This window comes from Mixophyes fleayi, chromosome 4 (genome assembly GCF_038048845.1).
Source record: "Mixophyes fleayi isolate aMixFle1 chromosome 4, aMixFle1.hap1, whole genome shotgun sequence".
NCBI lineage: Eukaryota > Metazoa > Chordata > Amphibia > Anura > Limnodynastidae > Mixophyes > Mixophyes fleayi.
The window spans coordinates 111,545,338-111,570,871 of record NC_134405.1 but is presented as its reverse complement, the minus strand read 5'-3'; the positions used below and the strand labels follow the sequence as shown (position 1 = coordinate 111,570,871).

The 25,534-nt window shown below is 36.5% G+C and overlaps 1 protein-coding gene across 1 annotated transcript in view; it reads left to right on the top strand.

The window, feature by feature from the left end:
• The window catches only part of ONECUT1 (one cut homeobox 1), a 34,652-nt gene extending 10,869 nt beyond the window's left edge, over positions 1-23,783 (top strand). Inside the window, exons 2-3 of the mRNA XM_075205210.1 lie at positions 16,053-16,157; positions 22,533-23,783. Coding sequence (XP_075061311.1) covers positions 16,053-16,157; positions 22,533-22,819 — 392 coding nt within the window. The 3' untranslated portion in view covers positions 22,820-23,783. The remainder of the gene's footprint in view (positions 1-16,052; positions 16,158-22,532) is intronic.
• The last annotated feature ends 1,751 nt before the right edge of the window (positions 23,784-25,534 follow it).

The following is a 25,534-nucleotide window of genomic DNA, read 5'->3' as shown; positions in this document are numbered from 1 at the left end:
AACAGTTATAGCTATTTACTCTGTTCAATACTGTAATTAATTACAGGAATTCCGTCTGTTGTTTTCTACATTCACAAGTACATTGAAGCTAGATAGCTTTTTGAAGGGATAATTTTACAGGATACTGATGCATTGCTGATTTTAATAACGCTGGATGTAGTGACCCCCTTTTGCCAAAGCTTTACACGGAGCCAGTTATGACAAGAGGGAGCACAGGACAAAGACCAACCCTGGGGCCCCATATTGTTAAAGGCAAATACAGCTTCTGCTAGTATACAAACCAGAGCCAATTCCATTGATAAGTATGAAATCCAATCTGGAGGCAAGTGTACAAAGCTGACCTTATTCTGGTGATAGGCATAAAATACAGACCTCTCATGTCAAGTATTAAACACAGACACTAATTTTGGCTAATATACAAGGCAGACCTGATTTCAGTGACTATGGGCCAGGCTTTATAGACTCTAGGGACCTGATTCATTAGGGATCTTAACTTAAGAAACTTCTCATTTCAGTCTCCTGGACAAAACCATGTTACAATGCAAGGGGTGCAAATTAGTATTCTGTTTTGCACATAAGTTAAATACTAAATATAAAAGGTGGGGTCCGTGCTTCTATTACCTATGTATAGGTGCAGCCAGTGGGATATGTAAGGGGCTCGTCCTATTCCCCAAAATGACAATAGATTAATATATAAGTTCCCAGGCGCTAAAGTGGGTGTAAGTACTGAAATGAAATGTGTGGTATTGAAAAATGGCTTTCGGCCAAATTATATTAATAACAAAGATGGATATCTTGTAGCGATATAAATAAGAATGGCATGCAATAAATATATGCAGTGAGCGCAAATGACATAATGCAATCTGAGTTGCAGAATGGTATAAACAGGCGTATCATATGAATTAAAACATGTCTGCAACAGTGTAGATAAACGCACCAGTAAATAAAGACAATGATTTATCAAAGAGTGATGATAGCAAAGTCTCATAAGTTGGTGTAATAACACCGTATGTATCGGGGTCCGACTGGATCCAAGGATATAAGTTCAGAATGTTCAAAAGCCTGAATGGACACTTTGTAATAAACTAAGTCCACAGGATGAAAAACTGTGAAAATCCTGTGAGGGTTGTCTGTGAAGAGTATCAATAGATGTACCGTTATGTGTGGTCAGAGTAGTGGAGTTCATACACAAGGTTCAACATCGGTGTGTGCCGATTATAGCTTCACTGAGAAATACAGGAGTTGCTGACCTAAATCCAGGATGAATGCCCAGGGTACTTCTGGTTCAGTATGTAGCACACAAATATCAACTTTAAATTTCAGTGTACAAATAAGCTATCAAGTATTTGTGTGCTACATGAAAAAACAGTCAGTATTTAAGTTATGTGCAAAACAGAATACTAATTTGCACCCCTTGCATTGTAACATGGTTTTGTCCAGGAGACTGAAATGAGTAGTTTCTTAAGTTAAGTTCCTTAATGAATCAGGCCCTAGATCTGCATCATTATTTGGGGCCATATTGATAAATTATCATATACAATAAGCACACTGTACACCTTTTAAAGTGATTGTGTCCTGTATATAGTTTTAGTACTCAACTTTTTTGGTTCCTTTTTTTGACAACTATTTCTGCAGTCCACACTTCCTGGAAAGCGTATTTGTCTATGATTTGTGCAATTTAATATAGGTTTTTCTGTAGGAATAAAAACTTGTGGAGAAATGGTATTTGTCCGTGCCAACATGGCCACTGAGATGACATCACAAGTGTTGATATGAACCCTGCCCTTATGATTAATAAGTGAGTGGAGATATCACAGTGAGTGACCCCTAAAGGGTCACTGAACTATATCTGGCCATTAGCTCACTTTCAGTCCTACGACTCCATGTGACATTAGATTTTCTTTGTTAATGAATAAACGAAACTGAATAGTACGCTATTGTCTTTACACCATGAGAACTGTCTTAATCAACTCAGCAAAGATAAGAGATGGCAGAGTTTTCCATTGGTAAATAATGACTAAAATATCAGTTAGATTAAAATAACATCATAGCCACTGTCCTACTTGACGTTTTTTTCCTGTGTGTTCTAAAATAAAACTGAGCAATCCAACCTCCGAGTGCCTTAAAATAAGCATTTGAACAGCCAGACCAGACAGCTTATTATTATTATACTATACTATATGTTTACTATTATATTTATAAGGTCAAAGTTGATTTTAATAAAGTGATGTAACAAAAATAAAAGAAAAAAAACAAGAGAAGTGAAAAAGATACATAAACACACTTGCCCAATTTATAGGACAGTAATTCAAAGTACACATTTGGTATCCCTGTAACTGTAAAAAGTTACAACATAAAATAAGATTATAACTGAATACAACATATTATACAGATTACAATATCATGCAGTTAGAGAGAATATTTAATATTTTTTTATCAGTCCCTAACCCATTGCTGCTTACAGTCTAAATTCTCTACCACACAAACGCACACTATGGTTAATTTTGATCAGCAGCTAATTAACCTGTCAGTATGTTTTCAGAATGTGGGAGGAAAAGACAGCACCCAGAGAAGCCTCACAGAAACATGGGAAGAACATACAACTCCACACAGACGGTGCCTTGGTCACAATCAAAGCAATGGCCCCAGCACTGTGAGACAGTGATGCTGCCGTATAATTAATTAGATATTTATTAGACTACAGAACCAAAATAAATAAAATTGACTTGGATAGCATAAAAAACTTCTTCCTACCAAACCAGACACAGAGCAAAAATGCAAAAGAATGGGTGTGGTCCAATTGCGGCATGGACCATTGGCAGCGAAGGATTAAGACATATGTAAAAGAGGAAATTAATCTATCTGCTCCTGCTTTCCATGGTTTGTCCTTGGATATGTTGGTCTCTGACTATAGTGATCACTCTTTGCTTTGTTAACGTTTGCACCTGTTTTCCACAGTGCACCCAGGTGTATTTTTTTAATCTCTTCATTTAGGATTTTACAGAGAGTCAGATGAAAGTTAAATACGCAATAAACTCATTTGTTCAAATACAGTGTATGTCTACTACTATTTTATACTATGTGATGGTCCCTATATGAGGGTGATTGGATATATGTCCTGAGTCACACAATAGAGGTTCCCAGATTCTTTGGATTTGTTTTTAACTAGTTGTTCAGCAAATTTGTAAATAAATTCCATGCAGAAAATTAACCAGATGTGGTTGGCACGATGGACTGTCTATATCTTTCCAGTTCTTTGCAATCTGATATTTGGTGGCACAAGAAATGTTCCTTATCAGTTTACCTATACACTTATCTATGGATTCAATAGGTGCTCCTAAAAGTAATGTTTCGGGCTTCCGGCTTATTTCTACCTCTGTTATACCAATTCTTAGTTATTGCAGAAAGCCAATTTTTTTTTAAATGAAACCAGTTTTAAGGAATGCTTAGATACTTTGTACATGGAGGTGTTTGTCTGTGTAGGAGGAGCTTGGTGGAACAGAGTGTTCCTTCCTAGTTATACATCTACATGCAAAGTGAGGTTATATAAATAAGATTATGGAGGAGACATGTAGAGGATTATTCCATTTTTATTAGGGGCGTGGGGGACAGGGGGCATAGCTCTGTTTTCTGTGCAGAATAACATGAATGTACATGTCCTGGGAGATAAGGGAAACAAAATGTCAGCCTGTATTTTTGTCCAGATCCTATTTAACCTTACAGATGCACTTTTGATGACATAGTCCATCTCTAGGCACCTTTCTACCAATGTGATAAAAATATTCAAACACACAAAAGTGAAATATGCAATAAAAACCCGTCCAAAACTCAACTGCGTCATGGTTCAATTGAGATGAATATCAGGAAAAATCAAACAGTATCTTAGTAGAATATGAAAAAGTGTAAATGTTAGTGTTAGTAGGCTGGACTTTCCACTACGTCTATTCTGAACCAGACTGTTAAAGCAGAGTGCTTTTTCAGGGACAGTTACCAAACTCAAAATGTGGTGGGTACCTGGGTGGGCATATACTCACATTTGCACTGAAAGAAAGGTTATGCATGTATTGCACGTTCCTAAATAAACAATAATGTCCCTGTTTATAATGCTGACCAACCAGTTGACTATTATTATGAGTATTTGTTGTTTTCGTATAACATATGGACATTTAAGACATTCTGAAGGGGAGCATGCCCAATATAATCATATTGTATGCTGAACTCATATAGGTTTTTGTAATATAATTCACCTTAAGAGTATATTTCCCAAACATGCAGTAAAATAATCCCCTTAAGCACCTCTCGCTGTTATTTTGATAGGATTTTGCTGAACAGCACAGGAGCTAATAGAATTGGGCCCATCTGATTCACAGATTTAATGTATTGCTGAGGCTAAGCCACACCAACCACTGTAACTCACAACTTTTTACTTTTTTCAAAACGTCCTGACCATTATATTGTAATAAACCATAGTTGTTGTCTTGCTTATTTAACAGTCAGTAAAATTCAGTAGACCAATAATGATTTTCATCTTCAATCTCGGGAGACCCATAATTCATGCTGAATACTCTATTTAGAGTGTTATTCAAGTGTGTGAAGATCTATTGCATTGCATTTGTCCTTATCCTCAGTGGCCCATAGACAAAGGAAAATGGCCAGCTATGAAATACATCTTCTTGAAAGCCAGTGAAGACAGCAGACTTGTTACCTCCAGCACAAGCATGTGCAGAGATAAAATGCAGGTGGGCAGCACGGTGGCTAAGTGGTTAGCACTTCTGCCTCACAGTGCTGGGGTTCTCAGTTCAATTCCCGATCATGGCCTTATCTGTGTGGAGTTTGTATGTTCTCCCCGTGTTTGCGTGGGTTTCCTCCGGGTGCTCCGGTTTCCTCCCACACTCCAAAAATATACTAGTAGGATAATTGGCTGCTATCAAAATTGACCGTAGTATGTGTGTCTGTATGTGTGTGTGTGTGTGTTAGAGAATTTAGACTGTAAGCTCCAATGGGACAAGGACTGATGTGAATGAGTTCTCTGTACAGCGCTGCAGAATCTGTGGCGCTATATAAATAAATGGTGATGATGAGGATGAAGGCCCATCCACCTTCATAATCACCAGCCTCCAGGAGCACATATTACACTGCAGAGCAGAAAGAGGCAATAGGTTCCAGTGTTGATTCTGTACAACACTCCAGGCACACAATGTCCATACGGTGGCAAAACTACAGAGGGTACAAGCGGTACAGCTGCTACCGGTCCAGAGGTTATGGGGGACTGGAAATTGCCCCCTCCCCTCTAATTCCTGCATACCCCCGTGGCCCCCTTTGTGCTCTGAAAAACAGAGTGAAATCGTTTGGGAGGCTAATGTGACATTGCCATGCCCCTACACAAGTTTCACAGGCCCCATGATGCACTGTTCCATATGTCCAAAATGTAGAAAATAATGACATTTTAATTGATATATAATAACATTCTTAGCGCACTAATTGTCAATAAAGAATTATGTTACAGGTTGATAATATATCATAATTCCAAAGATATTTGCTCACTTCACTTTGTGTAAAAACAAGGCTGTCTGTAAAACCTGCAGTGTCAAATGTAGTTTGACAACACTGCATGAGGACATAACAGGGGACCTGAGGTGAGAAGGAGGTGGGTAGCCGTAAATCTATTTCCTAAACAGAAGAGGGATGTGGCTGGTAATCATTTCTAAGATTGTTGTTACAGCTTACCAAATGTCTTTACATAAAAGCGGATGCTGCTGATTCTGTGCAGTTAATTCATTTAAAGTGGACTTATATGATAATTCATGTTGTGAAATTACTATAAACAACAGTGTCAGTCATGAGAGCCTGGAGATGGTTTCCTTGACAACCTGGTTTCTCTTTGTACAGCAGACATCAGCCCCAATGAGGACAGGATTCCTCAGGTTAACACTGTCACTGCCATTGGGGTCTGCAGGAAAATGCGGCGTACAGAGTTGCAGGCAAAAGATGTGTGCAGAGAGGTGCTTTAAGCTGACCATACACACATTTTACCATACAGTCACATACATGTGGTCAAATTCAAACAATATGGCTATTCTGCACTTGGGGCAAAGGGCTGGGACCTAGAGGGCACCATTAGTGTGGTTGGATGATGACCATATACATAGTCATATACAGTTATTGTACCATCAATACCAGAAAATATCTGATACATCTAACTCCAGGGCGTATACTTACTAAACTGCAGGTTTGAAAAAGTGGAGATCAGATTCTAGAATGTACTAAAAAATGACAACTAGAATCTGATTGGTTGCTATAGGCAACATCTCCACTTTTTAAAACCCACAGGTTAGTAAATATACCCCCAGGTCTGTATCAGTATAGTAGGTTGTCAAAAATCACAGCATTTATGGTAACCTTTAATGAAGCAGTATTGCAGCAAAGATTTATTGGCGTGAAAGCCTCCAGTTTCTTTGCTGCAAGTTGATAGAAATGACAAATGTTTGTATTATTATTATTATTATTATTATTATCATTTATTTGTTGGGCGCCACAGGGTTTTCGCAGCGCCTTACATAATATGAACAGTAGACCATACAGGGTAAAACATTACAGAACAATAAACACTAAGTACCAATGCTTTGGAAACTCCGGGCAGACATATGGAGTGAGGGCAGAGCAGAAGAGTCGGTATGAAGACAGGAGTGGAGAGGGGCCCTGCTCATGCGAGCTTACATCTTAAGAGAGGGTGGACAAAACAGGCACGAAGGGAGGCAGTGATGCAAGGAAGAAAAAGGGACCAGGGGAGAGAGGGGAGAACAAGCAGAGTGGATGAGGGGTTAAGTGGATGGTTGGTAGGCTTTCAGGAACAGGTGAGTTTTGAGTGCCTGTTTGAAGGAGCACAGATTGGGAGCGAGACGGATGGAGCGAGGGAGGTCATTCCAGTGCAGGGGGGCAGCTCGGGAGAAGTCTTGGACTCGGGAGTGGGAGTGGCTGTCGTAGTGTTACGAAACACGAGAAAGACATGTAAGGAGATCTAGATTTGAAATAGCCTACATAAAGAAATGTCAGAAGCTAAAACATTAGGGGGTAAATGTATCATACTCCGATTTGTACAAGTCACCGGAAATCGGCGAGTTGACAGCTAAAATTTAAAGTGGCGCTGCCTTGTAAAAGGAAGTTTCCCTTTACAAGGCAGCGCCGCTTTCTTTATGTAGGCTATTTCAAATCTAGATCTCCTTACATGTCTTTCTCGTGTTTCATAACACTACGACAGCCTCCAGTTTCCATCATGAACTTTGTTGGAGACGCAGGAGAGCAAGTTTGTTTGCAGACGTCATTGTTTTCCATTTGTGGTACGTTAATGCTGAGCTATGTTTTTTTAACTTGCTGGGCACAAGTCATAGGGCATGCAGAATAGAACTGATTGTGCTCTATGAAGACATATCCACAAAATGTTGTAATAAGCATTGACCTAAAAAATAAAAGTTTCTCTATTTTCTTGGAGTCAAGTCTTGTTAAAGTGTTTTATGGCTATCTCACGATAAGAGACAATCAGTCCTGTTCTACATACAGTACAAGATGCATATGCCAAGCTGATGAAGAAGAGACGGAAAGCAATAGTGCCTATAGGAAACCATAGACAAATAACTATTATAAATACATTTGGAAATGTCTGACTACAACATGTCAAGCAGCCATGGAAGAACACTTAGGGCCTTATTTAGCATTAGGAGCAAACCTAGCTAAATGGTGCAAATTTGCATCTGGACAAATTGTCTTGCAATGCAAAGGGAGCAACAAACGCTATTTTGTTCTGCATGCAGAGAATTTACTGCTTGTTAATTTTTACACTGCAATTTAAAGTTGAACACTTTCCTCCCAAGTCTAAATCTGTCAGCATAATTTAGATTTATCCCCTGAAAGCACAACACGGTTTAGCCAAGGTGCATAGTTGCGCATTCTAGATGGATTTACTCAGAACTCTAAGGGCCTGATGCTGAATTAGAAGAAAGCATTAAAAAGATCAAATTTGCACACGGACAAACCATATTACAAAGCAAGGGGTGTCAATTGATTATGTTTTCTGTGCGCAAGAAAAATACTCGCTGTTTGTTTTTGTAGCACAAAAATACTGGATTGCTTTGTTTTACCCTGAAATTTAAAGTTGATATAGGAAATACCCTATGAACAATAAATCCATTTTTACCTTTTAAATTTACCTCTCCCTCCAATGCAACATGGTTTTGGCAGGTACAAATTTGCTCCTTATTTTTGCTCCTAACTCAGCATCGGACCCTAAGTGAAGCATTAATGATAGTGCAAATACAGACACACTTGCTCACACTCCAACCATGTAGAAGGACACTTGAAAACACTTCAGGATACCTTCCAACACAGGATTACACAAAGCAGATACGCAAGCTGGATATATCTGTGTTTAACCATACATACCCTTTGTTTTTGAGCCAGAAAAGGAGGTTATCCATATGGCTCTATACTACAGACAAAAGGAATTATTTTTGTGCAAAACATGAACAGTTAGCCGGTATGGTAAAATTAATGTATGAAAGCATAAGTAATACAAATAAAGTTATTTAAAAAAAAAAAAAAAGAGTCAAATAAAATAGTGTGAATTAACTACACGGTGCTTTAATGATAACATAAGTAAGAAGAGCTGCGCCAATGTTTTTAATTGTTTGTGCAGTAATGCCTTCTCCCCCCAACTAGTAATACCACAGAGATTCTATAATAAAGGGACCCATTTGGAAGAGATTCACCCCTACAGGGACCTGCAGTCTGTCCATCTTCTGAGCTAAGCATTTGAAAACAGTTCAGCTAATAGTAATTTTTACACCAGGGTTTATCAATCTGCGCTACATGCACCCCAGGGGTATATAAGGAAGATTTAAGGGATACATCAGCTGTTTGTTTAACGCAGAATAACAGTTTAATGTATTAGTAAAGACTTTAACAAAACAAAGTGTGTTAAAAATATTATACACTTTTTGGGGGATAAACTGCCACACATTAAGGGGTGTTTGGCAAAGATTTGCAGTTTGAAGGAAGTACGTGATGCAAGATGATTGAGAAACCCCGGTCTACGTGGCTTGGCCAATCAAACGACAACTGATAACTGCATTAGTTTACATATAAATTCATGGCTGTGACCTTTGGATCAATACAGGTGCCAGTAGGGATGTGTTTCCCCTGAAGCATATTGGCACCTCTTCAGTTTTGTTATTTAGGGAAAGGATTGCAAAAATAAAAAACAAATATAGCAAAAATTACCCTGGATTTAGATATAGGGTTCCCTTTAACACAAAGCAATTATTTATATGTATACTGCACAACAGTATTATAGTTAAATAGCCACCTATACCCTAAACAACACAGTATTCTGTAATATGAAGATTTCCAGTGGTAATATTGAAATGAATGACAGTGACAAGTTTTGCCCCAAAATAGCAATAGGTAAATATAAAGGTCATGATCATTTGTATCAATGCAAACAATTTTCTAAAATCTCCACAATAATATATAATTGTAGCCATTTGAGTACCTAGCCACTAGACGTTAAGGTGTGCATAATGCTACCTATAATAAAGATTATATAGAGTTGTACTCAAAGGGGCATATTCAATTGTTGGCGAAAACGACAAAAATCTTGCGGCACGCGCACTATTACCGTTATTATGGTAATAGTGCGTGTAAATACCGTTATTATGGTAGTTTCTCGCTGGATTTCAGCTCGCGGCTCAGGGAGCTGCGAGCTGAAATCCAGCTTACTATTACGGTAATAGTTTTAACGCCACAGGGACTTCAAAGAATTGAATATGCCCCAAAGTGCGGTATGCTGTGTATATAATTTTTACTTCATTTAATACACTTGTTACATATAGCACTTACAGATGCTTGCGGTCCCTTCTGATTGAAGAGACGGAACTGGGGAGGATGGGGCAAGTAATGGTGTGTGGAACAAATGCAACTTATGTAGACTGAGACTCAGACACACATGCGTCTGTCAGGAGACACTAAACACGTGGGCCCTCGATGTTAATGTAAGCTACAAATGGATAGCTAAAATGCGTCTGGCCCAACACAAAATGTAAAATGTGTCTGTTTTTTGTATGTAATTTACGTCTGCATTTTAGACTGAAATTGCTTCAAACTGTACGTAGGCTCCCAGTTTGTTTATTATTGTGTTTGTCCCCAATTATAAACAGCTACGGGATTTACTGGCACTATATAAATAACTGTTGATGATGATGATGATGAGGCCCAACGTGGACTTTTTGAAAACAGTATTCGTGATAGCTAAAAAACCTCAAACACAACTACACAATGTATCATTTCTAAGATTTAAAGGATTGATTGAAATCTCCAATTCTGCTTTATATTTCTTTTAAGAATTATCTCCTCACAATGTCCCTAGAGGTTCCTAAATCACAATGAAACACCAGGCAGAGGGTTGGAAAATTGATACTTACAAAGAACCTATATTGAGGTCTTGACACCTTCCAGGATGCCTCTCAAACTATAAACAGTGGCTAATTACATCTCTGACCTCTGCACAAGCCGGTGTGATCAGCTTCTGTATTTACATAAAGCTGCTGTGAGTATCATTATTTAATTCCCATGCTCAGACATCTGCAGTATGTGCTCTGCACACCCAGCTGCACATTAAATTCTCTCCAACACACAAGAAGACCTGTTTTCTAAACATCAATACAACTAAATATCAGGTAAACGTTCTAATTTGCACTACTAATTCATAAAGCATTGTGTGTTTCAAGGCACTTAAATAAAGCATGTAAAATGTTTGTTACAATATTATCTCAAAAGCTCTTACAGTAAAATCACATGTAGACATTATCTGTGCCATTCATGTTGCCTTTATTTTCGGTGCCCAAAAATCGAGTACACATTGAAATTATTGGAGTGTTTGTGGTTTCCAGTAAAAACATCTCTTAATCTCATTTTGTCTTCACAAAGGTATGATGACACTTGTGAACACATTGCGTAAGTGTGTTTAGTAGTAGTTCTTTCATACAAGGCAAATTCTGTTTTAGGCTTAGGGGTTCTTAAAGTATAGACTATGTTACAAACATGGCTAAATATTTAATATGCTTGTTTCTATGGATTTTGCCCTCATGGGCTCCACTGAAAAACTTGTAGAGGGTCTCTAGATAATACATAGCTCAGATCATAATGTAAAATATGGTTTCATAAAAGTGCCCTTCTCATTCCTTTTCACAAACTAACATCGGAATTGGCGTGTGTGGCCTGCATTGTAAACTGCAGATAGTGCTACTTTAACCAACAAGGTAGTAAGCACACTTAGTTTATGATACAAGTGAAATATATATATTTTTTAATCATATAAATCAATTTCATTGATTTGGTTTGACCCCTTTAGGGTATGCTCACTCCAAAGCTGATTGGTTTGTGTGGCAGAGGGGGAAATACAAGATATTTTTACAGCTTTTATGTTGTGGATTTTAATCTCTTTCAGACATTCAATAGCATTTTAATGTGCTTTTATATCACAATATTTTTTTTTTCCATTGGTTAAAAAGGCCCCACTGTAAATAGAGATCAACCTCCCAAACACCCCTAAAATGCTGCTGCAGTGTTTGGTGCGAGGAGGAACGGTGGTAGGAGGTTACAGCTCAATGTCTAAATTTAGGTGATGTAAAGGTATTTAAAAAGAACCAACTGAAAACAGGTTGGTAATCTACTGCCAGAGATAGAGCAGGTTGTGAAATTACAAGACCGGTGTACATTGATACCATGATTGAGAATGCAATTTAACTCTGATAATTACACCACAGACAACACATGGTCTTCTTTGATGGGCCCAGTAGAGGTCACATCTTCCTGCCCTCTTCTAAGTCCCAGCAAAGCACCACATAAGACACCTTTACTATTAACGCTTTCCTGATCTACTACACATAGCTGTTCATAAGTGGTCCGCCACATAACGGAATTATGGGCAATCAAGATGTTGTACAAATGTCACATTACATAAACCAGATTCTTAACACCTTTCCATTTAAATGTTATGTCACTTCAGAATAGCTAGAGTCTGGGTGCAACATTTTGCACATGTTGACATGAAGACCTTCAGCCACACTTGCTGAAAATTCAGGAATAATTGGAAGTCCAGGTTGCCCAATCAGAATGTGCCATTCGATGGTCTTTCTTGGTGTGCAGCTTTTACCCTAAGCACAATTTTTTAAGCACTGGCTATCATTTTATACCCTCACCCTATGTCTTCCATACTATAAGTAGATTTGGGTGAGCTCATCTACAAGAATCAAGAGTCATCTCAGTTTCGGTTGACTTGGTTGATTCTAATTCTGCATTTTTTATTTTATCCCAGATCATAAAACAAATGTATCCTAATTGCTGATCATATTTGCTAATTTTTCAAGTTGAGTCTGAGGGGAACTGGAAATATGATTACAATTTTAAATATGGTTATTTTTCTTATTTCTAATTATAAATGAGTTATAATTAATTAACATAAAAATAAACTGTATTGATGCCACTGTCACCTAAGAATGATAACTTAATATTTCTTTTTATTTCTCACTAGATGTAAAATCTAAAATCAATATGTTACAACATGTCAAAATTACGTTTAAGTTATACATTGGCTGTGTTTCATTGTCTTACAGAATTATAACTAAATATTGATCTTAAGTTTCCTATAGTATGGCTGGATGAATTGCATGTATTGAGCGGAAGGCAGAAATTTCATTTCCTGTTCTTACAGTCTGGGCTTGGCGCTGTAGCTATTTTTACCGCGCACATCTTGCAAGGGGTGTGTGAGTGAAGGCCAAGCACAGTAAGGGCATGCTCATGGAAATGCAACTAATGCAGACCTGGATGCAGACTAGCCTGACGGGAACTGTATATGTTGTGGGTGCTCTACCCCCAGTGTAAGATACAAACTGATGGCACTCAGCTGAGATATATCCGACTCACCATACTATGTAGAATGTGTCTTTATTTCAGAAGCAATTAACTCCTGCATTTTAGACGTACATAAGGCCCAACTATTCTGTAAAACCACTAAACTGCAGATAACGCACCAAATCAGTTAATATATTTATTTTTATTTATTTAAATTCTCCATTTAAAGTGGACCTGCCACCAACAATCACCCAAAAAATATACTATTTATGTGTTCCCCTTTCTTATTAGCCAGAGGTTTCTGTAGTGCCAATGGCATTCTATGCAAATGAGAGGAAAGAAACCTATTCAGCATGCAAACTAGTAATTTAAAAGTAGATATAGGTAGGGGTGAAAATAGGATAGAGATAAATACCCTAATTTATAACATGTAGTGGACATATCCTCCTTTGAAAATTCTTTATTTTATGTTTTAAACACAACATAGGAGGCCATTTATAAATACAAGACACTCTGCAACAGTCCTGCAAAAGAGTTGTCACCTGCCTGCTTTCATGACTTGTTTTTACGGTGGTACATAGTAATTTTCTTGCCAGGATATAAAAAGATGAAATTGTGCTGTGTTGCACAAACTTATGCATTTATAGTGCATAACAATGCATATTTGTACATATAAAAAATGTGCAGCCATGAATAATTTTTAGTATTGTATCTGATGCCCACTTATTTTTTATATGGGTACAGAATGGTTCCTTTAACACACAACAACTCTAAAAATGTATATATATTTTGCTTAACCCGTCTTTTTTAATTCTATAACTACAGCATTTTTAGCATCTATGACTTTTGCTCACCTGCAAGATAATGTTCTCACTCTGAGAAATGTGAAAGAAAACACAGCAGCAACACAAACAGGGGCTGGCTGGCAAATTTTAGCCCAGGGGGCAAGACTCGAAAGAGCAGCCTATTAGGAACATTTTAAAGGAAAAAAATGCAGGTGGCCCAGTGATCCAGCCCATGGTAGCCCACTATCAGACCAGCCTGGGGGGCAGATGACCCCCTGCTCCCACCCCAGCCTGCCCCTGAACACAACTAGGCTTATTGTAGGCATATCTTAATATTAGAAGTCGGCTTTCTTGTCTATGTACCAAATATCTGAGCAGTCACAACGAAAAGGATGAAGCTAGCAGTTTACTAATGAGCGAATGTGGCAGCCCTGCAGCCTGTTTGCTACAAAAGAAATTATATTTTAGTGCAAATCCTACGTTTTAGTACATTTACTACACTGTGTACATAGCCAGAATGCCGTCTTTCCCTGGGCTTACGGAAGAGCAGGCTCAGCGATATTGTGCCAGTGATAAGGAGACAGAGAATCTGTAGCTGAGAAAGTCCTCCACCTGCGGACTGGTATGTTGTCAGTGTCCTTGTAGACTGATTGATTTATAACCAACTAATGTATTGCTACATTTGCTCTCAGTTAATGATTATCTAAATGAGATACAGCAGTAGAAGATAATTTCAAATACCATTTCATACTGACCACGTTCCTTTAGATACCTGCACAATGTACCATACAAAACAGTTAATGTAATCAGCAAATGACATAATAGTATAAGCACCAGATACCAACATTCTTCTTACAGCACATAAAATTAGGATTATTTAATCAATGCAACTTACATATATTGGTGCAATTTGATCACAAAAACAGTTAATAAGGAGGCAAATTACAGTTTACTCATGATCATCATAAGCTATTTATATAGCGCTACTAATTCACTCACATCAGTCCCTGCCCCATTGGAGCTTACAGTCTAAGTTCCCTAAAATATACACACTCAGACAGAGAGACTAGCGCCAATTTGATAGCAGCCAATTAACCTACTAGTATGTTATTGGAGTGTGGGAGGAAATCACGCAAACACGGGGAGAACATACACACTCCACACAGCCATGGTCAGGAATTGGACTCATGACCTCGATGCTGTGAGGCAGAAGTGCTAACCACTAACCCACCATGCTGCTCCTTATGACAATATTAATGATGACCTTGGAGTGAGTGTGTAACAAAATAAAATATATCCTTTGCAGTCAGTATAGTAGTGAATGAATGCTATGGGATAGGCAAACTTTGGTTAAAGAATAACTGTTAACATTTGCAATATTCTCCCTATGTTCTGAGTAATAGGTAGGCAACCTGATTCTCCCTAGCTGGCATGGTATGCTGGTGCTTGTAGTGCTACCACAGGATCCTGATGTTGGATTCTAAGAGCAGTTCTGTTATGCCAATATTGTCCAAATTGCTTATAGAAAGCTTAGTTTACATTGCCACAGGTATTTCAGTTATGGCTGATTGTCGAATGGGATGTTTATGGATTTGGACCAATAAATTAAGAAAGTTATTTTTGCCTTTATTGCACTTATTCCCCACAAAATCCTATGGCTATGTAATTTTAACGGATAACATCCAAGTCTAGGGCATGTTTCCCCAATGAGTGCGGACTAGGGCTAGGGAAACTTGTTAGTCGATTTTCACACGTAGGAACGATTTACTGAAGTCAAGTGATTGCACATTTGTAATGTGCATGTGCTTACTGAGGCTCAGATTTTAAATTATTTCATAATTACATTGAAAATAGCATTTGAAGAACAAATGCAGTTTGTTAATCATTATAATTCAAAGCTGTGTTTTCCATTGGCTTGCAAGGCGTTTTCTACATTAATTTAGCATTCATGCTAAGCATAATGTTTTACTCGTTTCATCTATCAGACCTGTGGGCATAACATCTATGTTTGTACTTCCCACCAATGCTTACAATCTCGTTATTGTTCACCCAATCTCTGCCGGCTTAACCTGAACCTGAGTGTCTAACAATGACATCTTATTTCTGCAGTGACGTCATGTTTCTGCTTTCTAACACAACTCTACCACATATGAACACATTACGCTTTATCTCTTATCATCATTACCCTCTCATCGCTTTACATTGAATTAAATTGCATGCCTTTTTTTAATTTGTTGTCATTGAACAGTTACACATGTATGGTAAATATTGTTTAGCATTTTTGTAATAAATGAATTATTTGATTTGTTGTAATGAGGTGTAGTCAACGATTATTTAAATTATCTAATGTCTTTACTAAACTAGCTTTGGTACCAGCCGATCCGGTATTTCAGCACTCTGGACAGTTGCCTGCAGACACCCTGGTTAAAATCGGCTATCCATCACAAAGCACCCAGTCTAATCACTTGTGTGAGTATATATACTGCATTTCTTCAGGACATATTTCAAACAACCTGTTCTTATTTTTTGCTCTCTTTTCTTCCCCCCACAAAGACAAGACACCTAATAATAGTTTATGATAACTGTAAGAAAAGTCCCTCTGGTCTATGCGTTTTCAAAAGTCAATTGTTTGTAGACCCAGTTTCTGCCTGAACGGCTTTCACTGGCTTTTATACACCTACATAGAAGGATATATATGGTGTAAAATGTAAGTGTAATTATATCACCAGCAAATTAAACTATAATGCTTAAATGCCGTAAATCACGTTAAAAAAATACCCCACATCTATACTGTCCAGCTGACAGTGTAAAGGTCAGATGCTGCCTTTCTAAGCTTGTTTTCTTTCTTTTGGCCCCTGTTCCCTAATAACCAGTATGCATACTGTAAAGGACATACATATTGGGCCTGATTCATTAAGGAAAGTAAGGTAAAACATAAGTTTTCTCCTGGACAAAACCATGTTACAATGCAAGGGGTGCAAATGAGTTTATTATTCACATAAGATAAATACTGGCTGTTTTTTTCATTTAGCACACAAATACTTGATAGCTTATTTGTACACTGAAAATTAAAGTTGATCTAGGACATGTTCTACTCCAATTATAAATCTGTCCTCACATTTTAAATTTACCTCCCCCTCCAAAACAACATGGTTTTCCAAGACTCAAAGTTACTCAATTTTTTGCTTTTCTTTCCTTAATGAACCAGGCCTATTGTCTTTAATATTATCCAGTATACAATCCTATATGTATATCTCATGTATAGACTATGATAAACATGGATACCTCTGACATATTGGATATTAGAACATATGTTAATATTGGCAAATGGAATATTATAACCAGATAGATATTTATATAAGTATAAATTCACTATAATGTTAATACAATGCTAAGATTTGCAGCAAAAGAGAATTACCTAAATCAGAATTGTAAATATTGTTCAGTTAAATATAATTAATTTATGTATTGTTTAGATTTACATTGTTTGCATATGTCAATATCAATCAGTAAAATTCTGTTTTTTAACTGTTGTTTGAACTTATAGCAGGTTAGAAATTAAGGCTAAATATATTAAGTCAATTGTAATGTATGTGCTCCATTTTTATGCTGCTTGGCACAGGCCAAAACTGGAATTATACTGAGGGATAAATTATGTAGTTAAATAATAAATTATGAGTTAAAATACATTTATTACATATATTGGAATAAATGTATTTTAACTCACTTTTTTTTAAGAGAGTATACCTTTTAATAAGCTAGGGTGATATTATAAAGGGAGTGACATAATGTAAAGATACTAAACTCGTATTAAAAATGCTGGCATTACTGTCATTTATATAAGCTAGCATATTCTTAAAGGAGATTTCCACTTAAACCTATTGTTACTGAAAGAATTCCCCCTACACCAACTGGTAAAATGTAGTGGTAGAAGAGACATGGGGCCTGATTCATTAAGGAAAGTAAAGCAAAAAAAATGAGTAACTTTCAACCTTTGCAAAACCATGTTGTATTGGAGAGCAAGGTAAATTTAAATGTGAGGACATATTTATATATTTATAATTGAGGTAGAGCATGACCTAGATCAACATTTAATGTCAGTGTAAAAATAAAACTATTAAGTATTTGCATCCTACATGACCTTTCCCCCTCAGTATTTTCCTTATGTGCAAAATAATAAACTAATTTGCACCCCTTGTATTGGAACATGGTTTTGCCAAGGTTGAAAGTTACTATTTTTTTTTTTACTTTACTGCCTAAATCAGGCCTATCATGTCCACAGGAAGTGATCATGTCCCAAATTGGGGGTGGAGTTCTGGTATATAGTTCTACTAAATAAAGGGAGGAGTCCTTACATAAAACATTGTTTTAAGTGGAAATTTCCTTTGTTCTAAATCAGGATAATGTTCTATTTTGAAAACCCCACAACATGTTGGGATAGTCCTTTCCTATGTAGTCCATTTTGTATCAGATAAATCTTTGAACACACTCAAAGAGACACATCATGCCTGAAGATTGATAAACTTTCATCACGAGAAAGGTATTATTACCGAACACTTGCAAAGAAGGTTTTCTCCTCTTATATAGAACATTGAAAATACAAAATGTATTACATGTTGCTACATGTGTATTCGTTGTAGGTGTTAGTAGCGTTTAAAATACTGTACAGACCTATTAATCTTTTCACATTGGTATTGCAGGAATAGTCGATGCAATGATAAATTACAACATCTGGGACATTTTTATAGAATAACATTGCAAAAATGATATGGGATTATTATTTGTTTTATTAACAGACAATGTATTAATTTACATTACTTGATATTTTTGTTTTCTTTGCAGTGTGTGGCATATACAATTTAATCATCAAAGCTAGCTAATTGTAATAGAACAGATGAAGAGATAGATAGCTAGATAGATAGATAGATAGATCGATATGAGATAGATAGATAGCTAGATATATAGATATATAGATAGATAGATAGATAGATAGATAGATCGATATGAGATAGATAGATAGCTAGATAGATAGATCGATTAAGATAGATAGATAGACAGATAGATAGATAGAGATAATATTTTGCTGGAGAGATTATAACCTGATGGCTGTGATGGACAGACGCTTATAATATGCTTAGCAGTTCACGGATAGCACAACAGCACAGCCTATTGGTGGACAGGCCAAGTCTACTTAGAGTAAGCAGTAAGAATGCCAAATGTAATGAAAATATTGATGAAGTCACAAAATTGTTCATTAAGGTAATTTAGATGTTGCAATTAGAGTTCCTTTTAATTTGCAAACAGTAAATTAAGATACAGTCTTTGTGATTACCCTCTAATTACTAATGTAAGACAAAGAGGACAAGCTTTCACATCCTTAACTAAACTGTTACATGTAATTTTAGATAAGGTAAAGACCCTATTTAGAGGGTTATAAAACAGATTATATCCTATAAGAATTGAATGTGATGGAAGAGTATACATAAAAAAAATGTAGGAAATTTCCTCTAAATGTATATAATCCTTATCTTATCCTTATCTAGTCTATCTATATCATCATCACCATTTATTTATATAACGCCACTGATTCCGCAGCAGGGAACTCATTCACATCAGTCCCTGCCCCATTGGAGCTTACAGTCTAAATTCCCTAATATAGACACACACTCACACACAGACAGACAGGGAGAGAGACAGAGAGGGAGAGACTATGGTCAATTTTGATAGCAGCCAATTAACCTACCAGTATGTTTTTGGAGTGTGGGAGGAAACCGGAGCACCCGGAGGAAACCCACGCAAACACGGGGAGAACATACAAACTCCACACAGATAAGGCCATGGTCGGGAATTGAACTCATGACCCCAGTGCTGTGAGGCAGAAGTGCTAACCACTTAGCCACCGTGCTACCTATCTATCTATCTATCTATCTATCTATCTATCTATCTATCTATCTATTCTTTATTTCTACAGTCAATTTGTATAGATACAATTATATAGACGTTAAGAGCAATGACGCAAGTGCATTGGTAATGACCGAAAGAAACAACAAATAAAATAAATTTCTCTGTCCCCAAAAAGTCTTACATTCTAAGTTATAACATTTGAAATATAGAAACACATTATTTGTAATTATATTGTATATTTATTTGCGTGGAGGCTAAATTGCTTATAAGTTTATCTTCACAATACATCTCATCTCTGGAAGATGTATAATTTATTTATTCTGCCCTTCAGCCCATCCCATCAACTTTGTAGACATTGTGGCAGAGTCAGCTTTGCACTGTATATCTACCTATATTACTAGCTTGTATATCTGATGACATTTATTCTGTTGCCTCATTATGGTTTTTAGGTAAGCAGGTTGGTTTTAGAGTTGTGTAATGTGCAAGCTGAAAGTAAGTTGCAAGAAAAGAAAAATCAATAGGAGAGTAAGCAGACGGCGCCATATATACGTACCAAGCAGGAGAGGAAGCAATCAGGAATGTTCAGCTCTTGGCACACGCAGCAGATTGTGTATATGACAAGAGGTAGCTCAGTTCAGAGCAAGGCAATATAGATAGAGGAGCCAGATGTATAACAACTATCATTCTCTGATAATGTCACACAATGGTTTATATGCAAATCATTCCACTGACTATATAAACAGCCATTACACTTAGTGCTCCTCGTAGAAGCACTCAGTAGATTAAGTGTTCGGCAATTAGCAAGCATAGGAATAACTCAAGGCGGCATGGAATTTTATAAACATTTGAACTTTGTGCTCTTGTGATAAAAACAAACCCTCCTTCAAATAAGTTGTGGTATCGCTTTTAGTGGGCTGATAATGGCAATGTAGATACTAGGCCAAAATAAGGATACATTGCAAGGCTCTTATTATAGATGAATTATAGGCGTTGTCTATTGATTTGTGACACTGATTATTCTTGCAGATTAGTTTGCAGACATTCAGTCTTTAAAGAGCATGATATGTTGTGAGAAGACTATATGTCTCATGCTATAGAGTAATTCAATCACAGACACAGCTCAGATAATAGGTAGCTCTTGGACCCAACTGCTACCAGCAATACAATCCGAGAGGCGCCTTCTTATCACAAAACAGATAGGTCACCATGTGTTTATTAGCAATAAATATTACTTAAACAAAAGATAATAGTAGAAGGGAATATTTTTGAAGCAATCAGAGTTGACTTTGCTCCAAGTGTAGCTTGTAAAAACTATGTTATAGAAATGTACCTGCCCCTATTCTGGAATGTTACAAATAACAAATATACTTATATACAACAATATCCTAAACTGCTTACACAAATGTCCTGGCTAAGTTTCAAATAAAGGGGGTCGTTAACCAAAGGCCCTCTGCTTTTAGTTAGTGACGAGTTTGTGGACTGGATTTGGCATTTCAATCACAGATCCACCTTTATTAATTACATCCAAGGTTGAAAACTTTTATCATAATGAACACATAGAAATTAACAGTGAAAAGGAAACAATTGTTATAGATACTACGCCTGTTTTAATATTACTTAAAGTTTCAATTTCATATTTTTTCACGTTGACATTTATTTTTTTCTATACATTTGTAATTCCTTTACAATATTATTAAGTGGAAATTTCTTATATATATTATATATATATATATATATATATATATATATATATATATATATATATAAAACATTGGGACTTTCTCAATATATAAGATTTCTATATTAAATAGGCTACATGACACATCTCTTAAATTGTGATAAAACGATCTTGTTCCTCTGTTGCTCACTGAAGCTGTGTGCCTATGGCTGTTATCGCCATTTGTTTTGTTGCAGGAACATCACAGAGCACCATAGGACAGTAATGTTCATGGGTGGCGAAATAGAAATGGTTTTATGTTAATGTTTATTATATTTTTACTACGTCATCTGTGCCAACCAATTATTTTTCCACTAAGTAAAATCTTGTTAGAGGAGAGTGAGCACGTGGGGTGCTCAGTCATTAATATGGGAAATGACAAAGCTTATGGCAGTATTAACTTTAAATAGAGTCCAAGAAGTAGCGTCACATATATGATACAGCCCCCACTGCATAAAGATGGTTGAACTTTCCTACTGCAGCATTTGTGGTTTGAACTTGGACCTATTTATTAGCATTTAATTTCTATTGCATGGAAAGTAGGTAGAGAGGTACAGAACATTATTTGCTTTGACAGCATTAAACCCAAGCATGCCATTGATAACAATACAATAGCCTAACCTTAAAACACATTTTTTTCTGACAATGATATCTACATTATGGTCTCATAATAATTTAAATGCTTTCAAAAGTGCAAAATGTTGTTTTTATTACTAATGTTCTTTAATGTCTTTGAGTCATTTTAATTAAAAAAAAATAATAATAATGAATTGTGTACCCTACGGTCACTACAACATACAGCAATCTCCACAAGTGCATTACAATGTTCAGATAGTCCAACAACCCACGTTGCTTTATCTGTTGCACCACTCAGATTGGAAAAGGCAACTTTTCTAATTCCATCTCTGCCTATAATAATCTAGGACAGAATCCTGTCCTCAGTTTCTTACATCTTAATATCCCACTTTTTGCTAGAAGTAAAAGGATAATATATCCTGAAATGTTACAGTAGTGGGAGTACCATTCCGTTATTCACAGAGGATAATTTGCAAGGTGATTTCTTGAATATCAGTATACGTTGGATAGGAACGATTGTTCCATCAATTAGTCAAGCTATGATGCTATAAGCAAAGTTAAAGTATCCAGTGTGTTTTATCTGTTATATTTGCTACATGAGATCATTTTACACCATTTGTGACATATACTTTCTTTCCTTATTTTAGCATGTAAACGAAAAGAGCAAGATCATGGTAAAGACAGAGGGAATACACCAAAAAAGCCAAGGTTGGTCTTCACGGATGTCCAACGCAGGACTCTACATGCAATATTCAAAGAAAATAAGCGTCCATCCAAAGAGTTACAAATCACCATCTCACAGCAGCTCGGCTTGGAGCTCAGCACAGTCAGTAACTTTTTCATGAATGCTCGCAGGAGGAGTCTAGATAAGTGGCAAGATGACGGCAGTTCGGGAAACACATCATCTTCATCAAGCACTTGTACCAAAGCATGAAGCAAACACAAAATAAAAAATACAAAAATAAATAAATAAAAAAAGAAACTACAACCTCGGTGGAAAAGCTTTAATACAAAGGACAAGGACCTTAAAATAACAGGTTTATACTTTAAGAACTATTTTAAACCAAAATTATTTATAAGTCCAAAGAAACCAAAGACTCATTTCTCCTGTATGGTGAACTTTTCTTCTTAAGACATTTTTCAGGAGAACGACTTGCAAAAAATAAAAAATAATAATGAAACAAAACTTCACTGGCCTTACACCTTCAGCCATTGTCATCAACCTCACCGTACTTTGCTGTGTGGTGGTTTGGAGCATCGTGGTCTCTTGTCATTGAATGGACAATTTCTGATATGGGTATTCATTGTCAACACGCATTTAAAAATGAAGGTGTATTGTATGTCATTATTGTATACAATCCAGTGGTAAGGAATTTGGTCAACTTGTCTATAGGTTGGGATACGGTGTGACCAACAAGTCGTCTTGAGTTTATTGGAACTGACTGTAATTGTGTCGTTTGAACCTAGCGGTTTCAAGGCTTGCCGGTGGTGGTCAAACGGCTGAATGGCACCTAGACCTGTGCATTCTCTTTGTTTGTTAAGAGTTGTCCAGAAAATAGAAACACAACCTCTCCCACAAGTGCAACATACCAAAGAACATGTTTAGTATAGTAGTCCAGGTGTTTTATTCCAGTGATTTTAATATTCCAGTGATATTTTTACATAATGTTGTATGAAGAAGTGTAGGTATAAACTATTCTAATTTCTTACTAGAAAAAAAAAATGAAAACTCACAAACATTCGTAATGAACAGGACTGTTATTTGTAAGGAAGCATAATCGGGATTTCTTTCTCACCATAGATATTTGAAAGGTGTGGTCTGCTTGAATCGAGCACAAATATCTAGAGCCTGTACAATACTTTTACCCACATACTACAGTCTAATTCTTTCTTTTTTATGCATATAGATCATGTGTGTGTGTGTGTGTGTGTGTGTGTGTGTGTGTGTGTGTGTGTGTGTGTCCTCAAAACTGAAACCCCAATATACAAATAGTTTAATTTCTCAGTAAAATTATTTTTATTCAGCGTGAGACCAGCAAACTTTTGGAGCAATTTATTGCATGCTTCACCCCCCCCCCCTCGCCCCCAACCCCAACAACCTAGCTGCCTTTATATCAGATTAAATAATGCAGTCAGTACAAAGCTGTCATAGGTCATCAACGTTGCCAGGGGTATATGGGTGAGTTTCTGGATTCTTGTTACAAGAGCTGGGCTGGTATAGTTCTCTTCAGAAATGACAATGTATTGAGTAGCATGAATATGTGCATTATTATTTTAGATATTACAGTCCCTTCAAGCATGAAGCGATGACAATTTATAATAATTCACACATTTTCAGAGTTTCATCATGATTTCTATCCAACACTATGGGCTAGATTTACTAAGCTGCGGGTTTGAAAAAGTGGGGATGTTGCCTATAGCAACCAATCAGATTCTAGCTGTCATTTTGTGGAAAGTACTAAATAAATGATAGCTAGAATCTGATTGGTTGCTATAGGCAACATCCCCACTTTTTCAAACCTGCAGCTTAGTAAATCTAGCCCAATGTGTCTGTCCAGGTGCTGTGTACTTACAAGTCCTAGCATGGCCTGTCAGTCTTCAACCAGGAGAACACGCTAGTTCTTAAAGTTCCACAACAGCCAGAGAACCAAAGGATGCCTACATCTGCTATAGAGGTAGCTCATGTTAAATAGTCATGCTGACAGAACTTACCAGCTCAGGGGAACAGGTCTCAATTTGGTGGTGAAATCTCTTCAATCCAAGAAAGATGATAAGCTAGTTAATTAATCACTAATTTGCTTAGTCTTTGTTGTAGTCTCATTTATCTTAAACATAAATTAAAGATAACCTTCTGTGTTTTTACATTTGCCATACTCATGATGGCCTATTATTATATTTCAGTCAGGTTTTAACCTCCTTTCATTATGTAGCATGTTTTATGTGCTCAAAAACACAGTTTATCTGCAATCATCTGTTCACACTCATACAAAGGTTAAGATGAACTTAATTTGGCTTCTTACTTTTATTTTACATATGGTCATTTTCAATAGTATCATATTCCAAAGATATCTAGAGTTGCACACACATACAAGCATAGTTTATTTTATAAAAGAAATCCCGTGGTTTAAGTTTTCTTGCAGTTTTGTAAAACGACTTCATTATTATTTTAAATGTTTTGAGATGTAATCAGTCAACTCATTGCTGATACCAAAGACTCCTGTTCCAATAGCAATGATGTTATACCGGTATGCAATTTCAAGACTTAACAATGCACAATTGGATAACTAATCCATGTTACCAATTATTTATTTGGGTCTCTTCAGCCCTCAGTCCCCATAAATTACAATTATTCCTTAAAATATGGAAATGCTCATCAAAATAATATCATTTAAATAAGTAGCAAGTGTTTTATGAGTAATCTAGATTGTTAGAAACGGGTTGTATTGTATCACCATATAAATGATTTCTTTCCTTAGCCAATATAATCAACAATAACATAATCACGGAACAAAACCAACAGTCATTCCACTTGTAGGTTAGCATTTAGACCTCAGGATATTGCCTTTAAATTGTTGTGAATTGGTACATGGATGCGAAATTATTTTTATTTTCTTATGGCATAGGTTTGCTTGTATTTAATTAATATTTT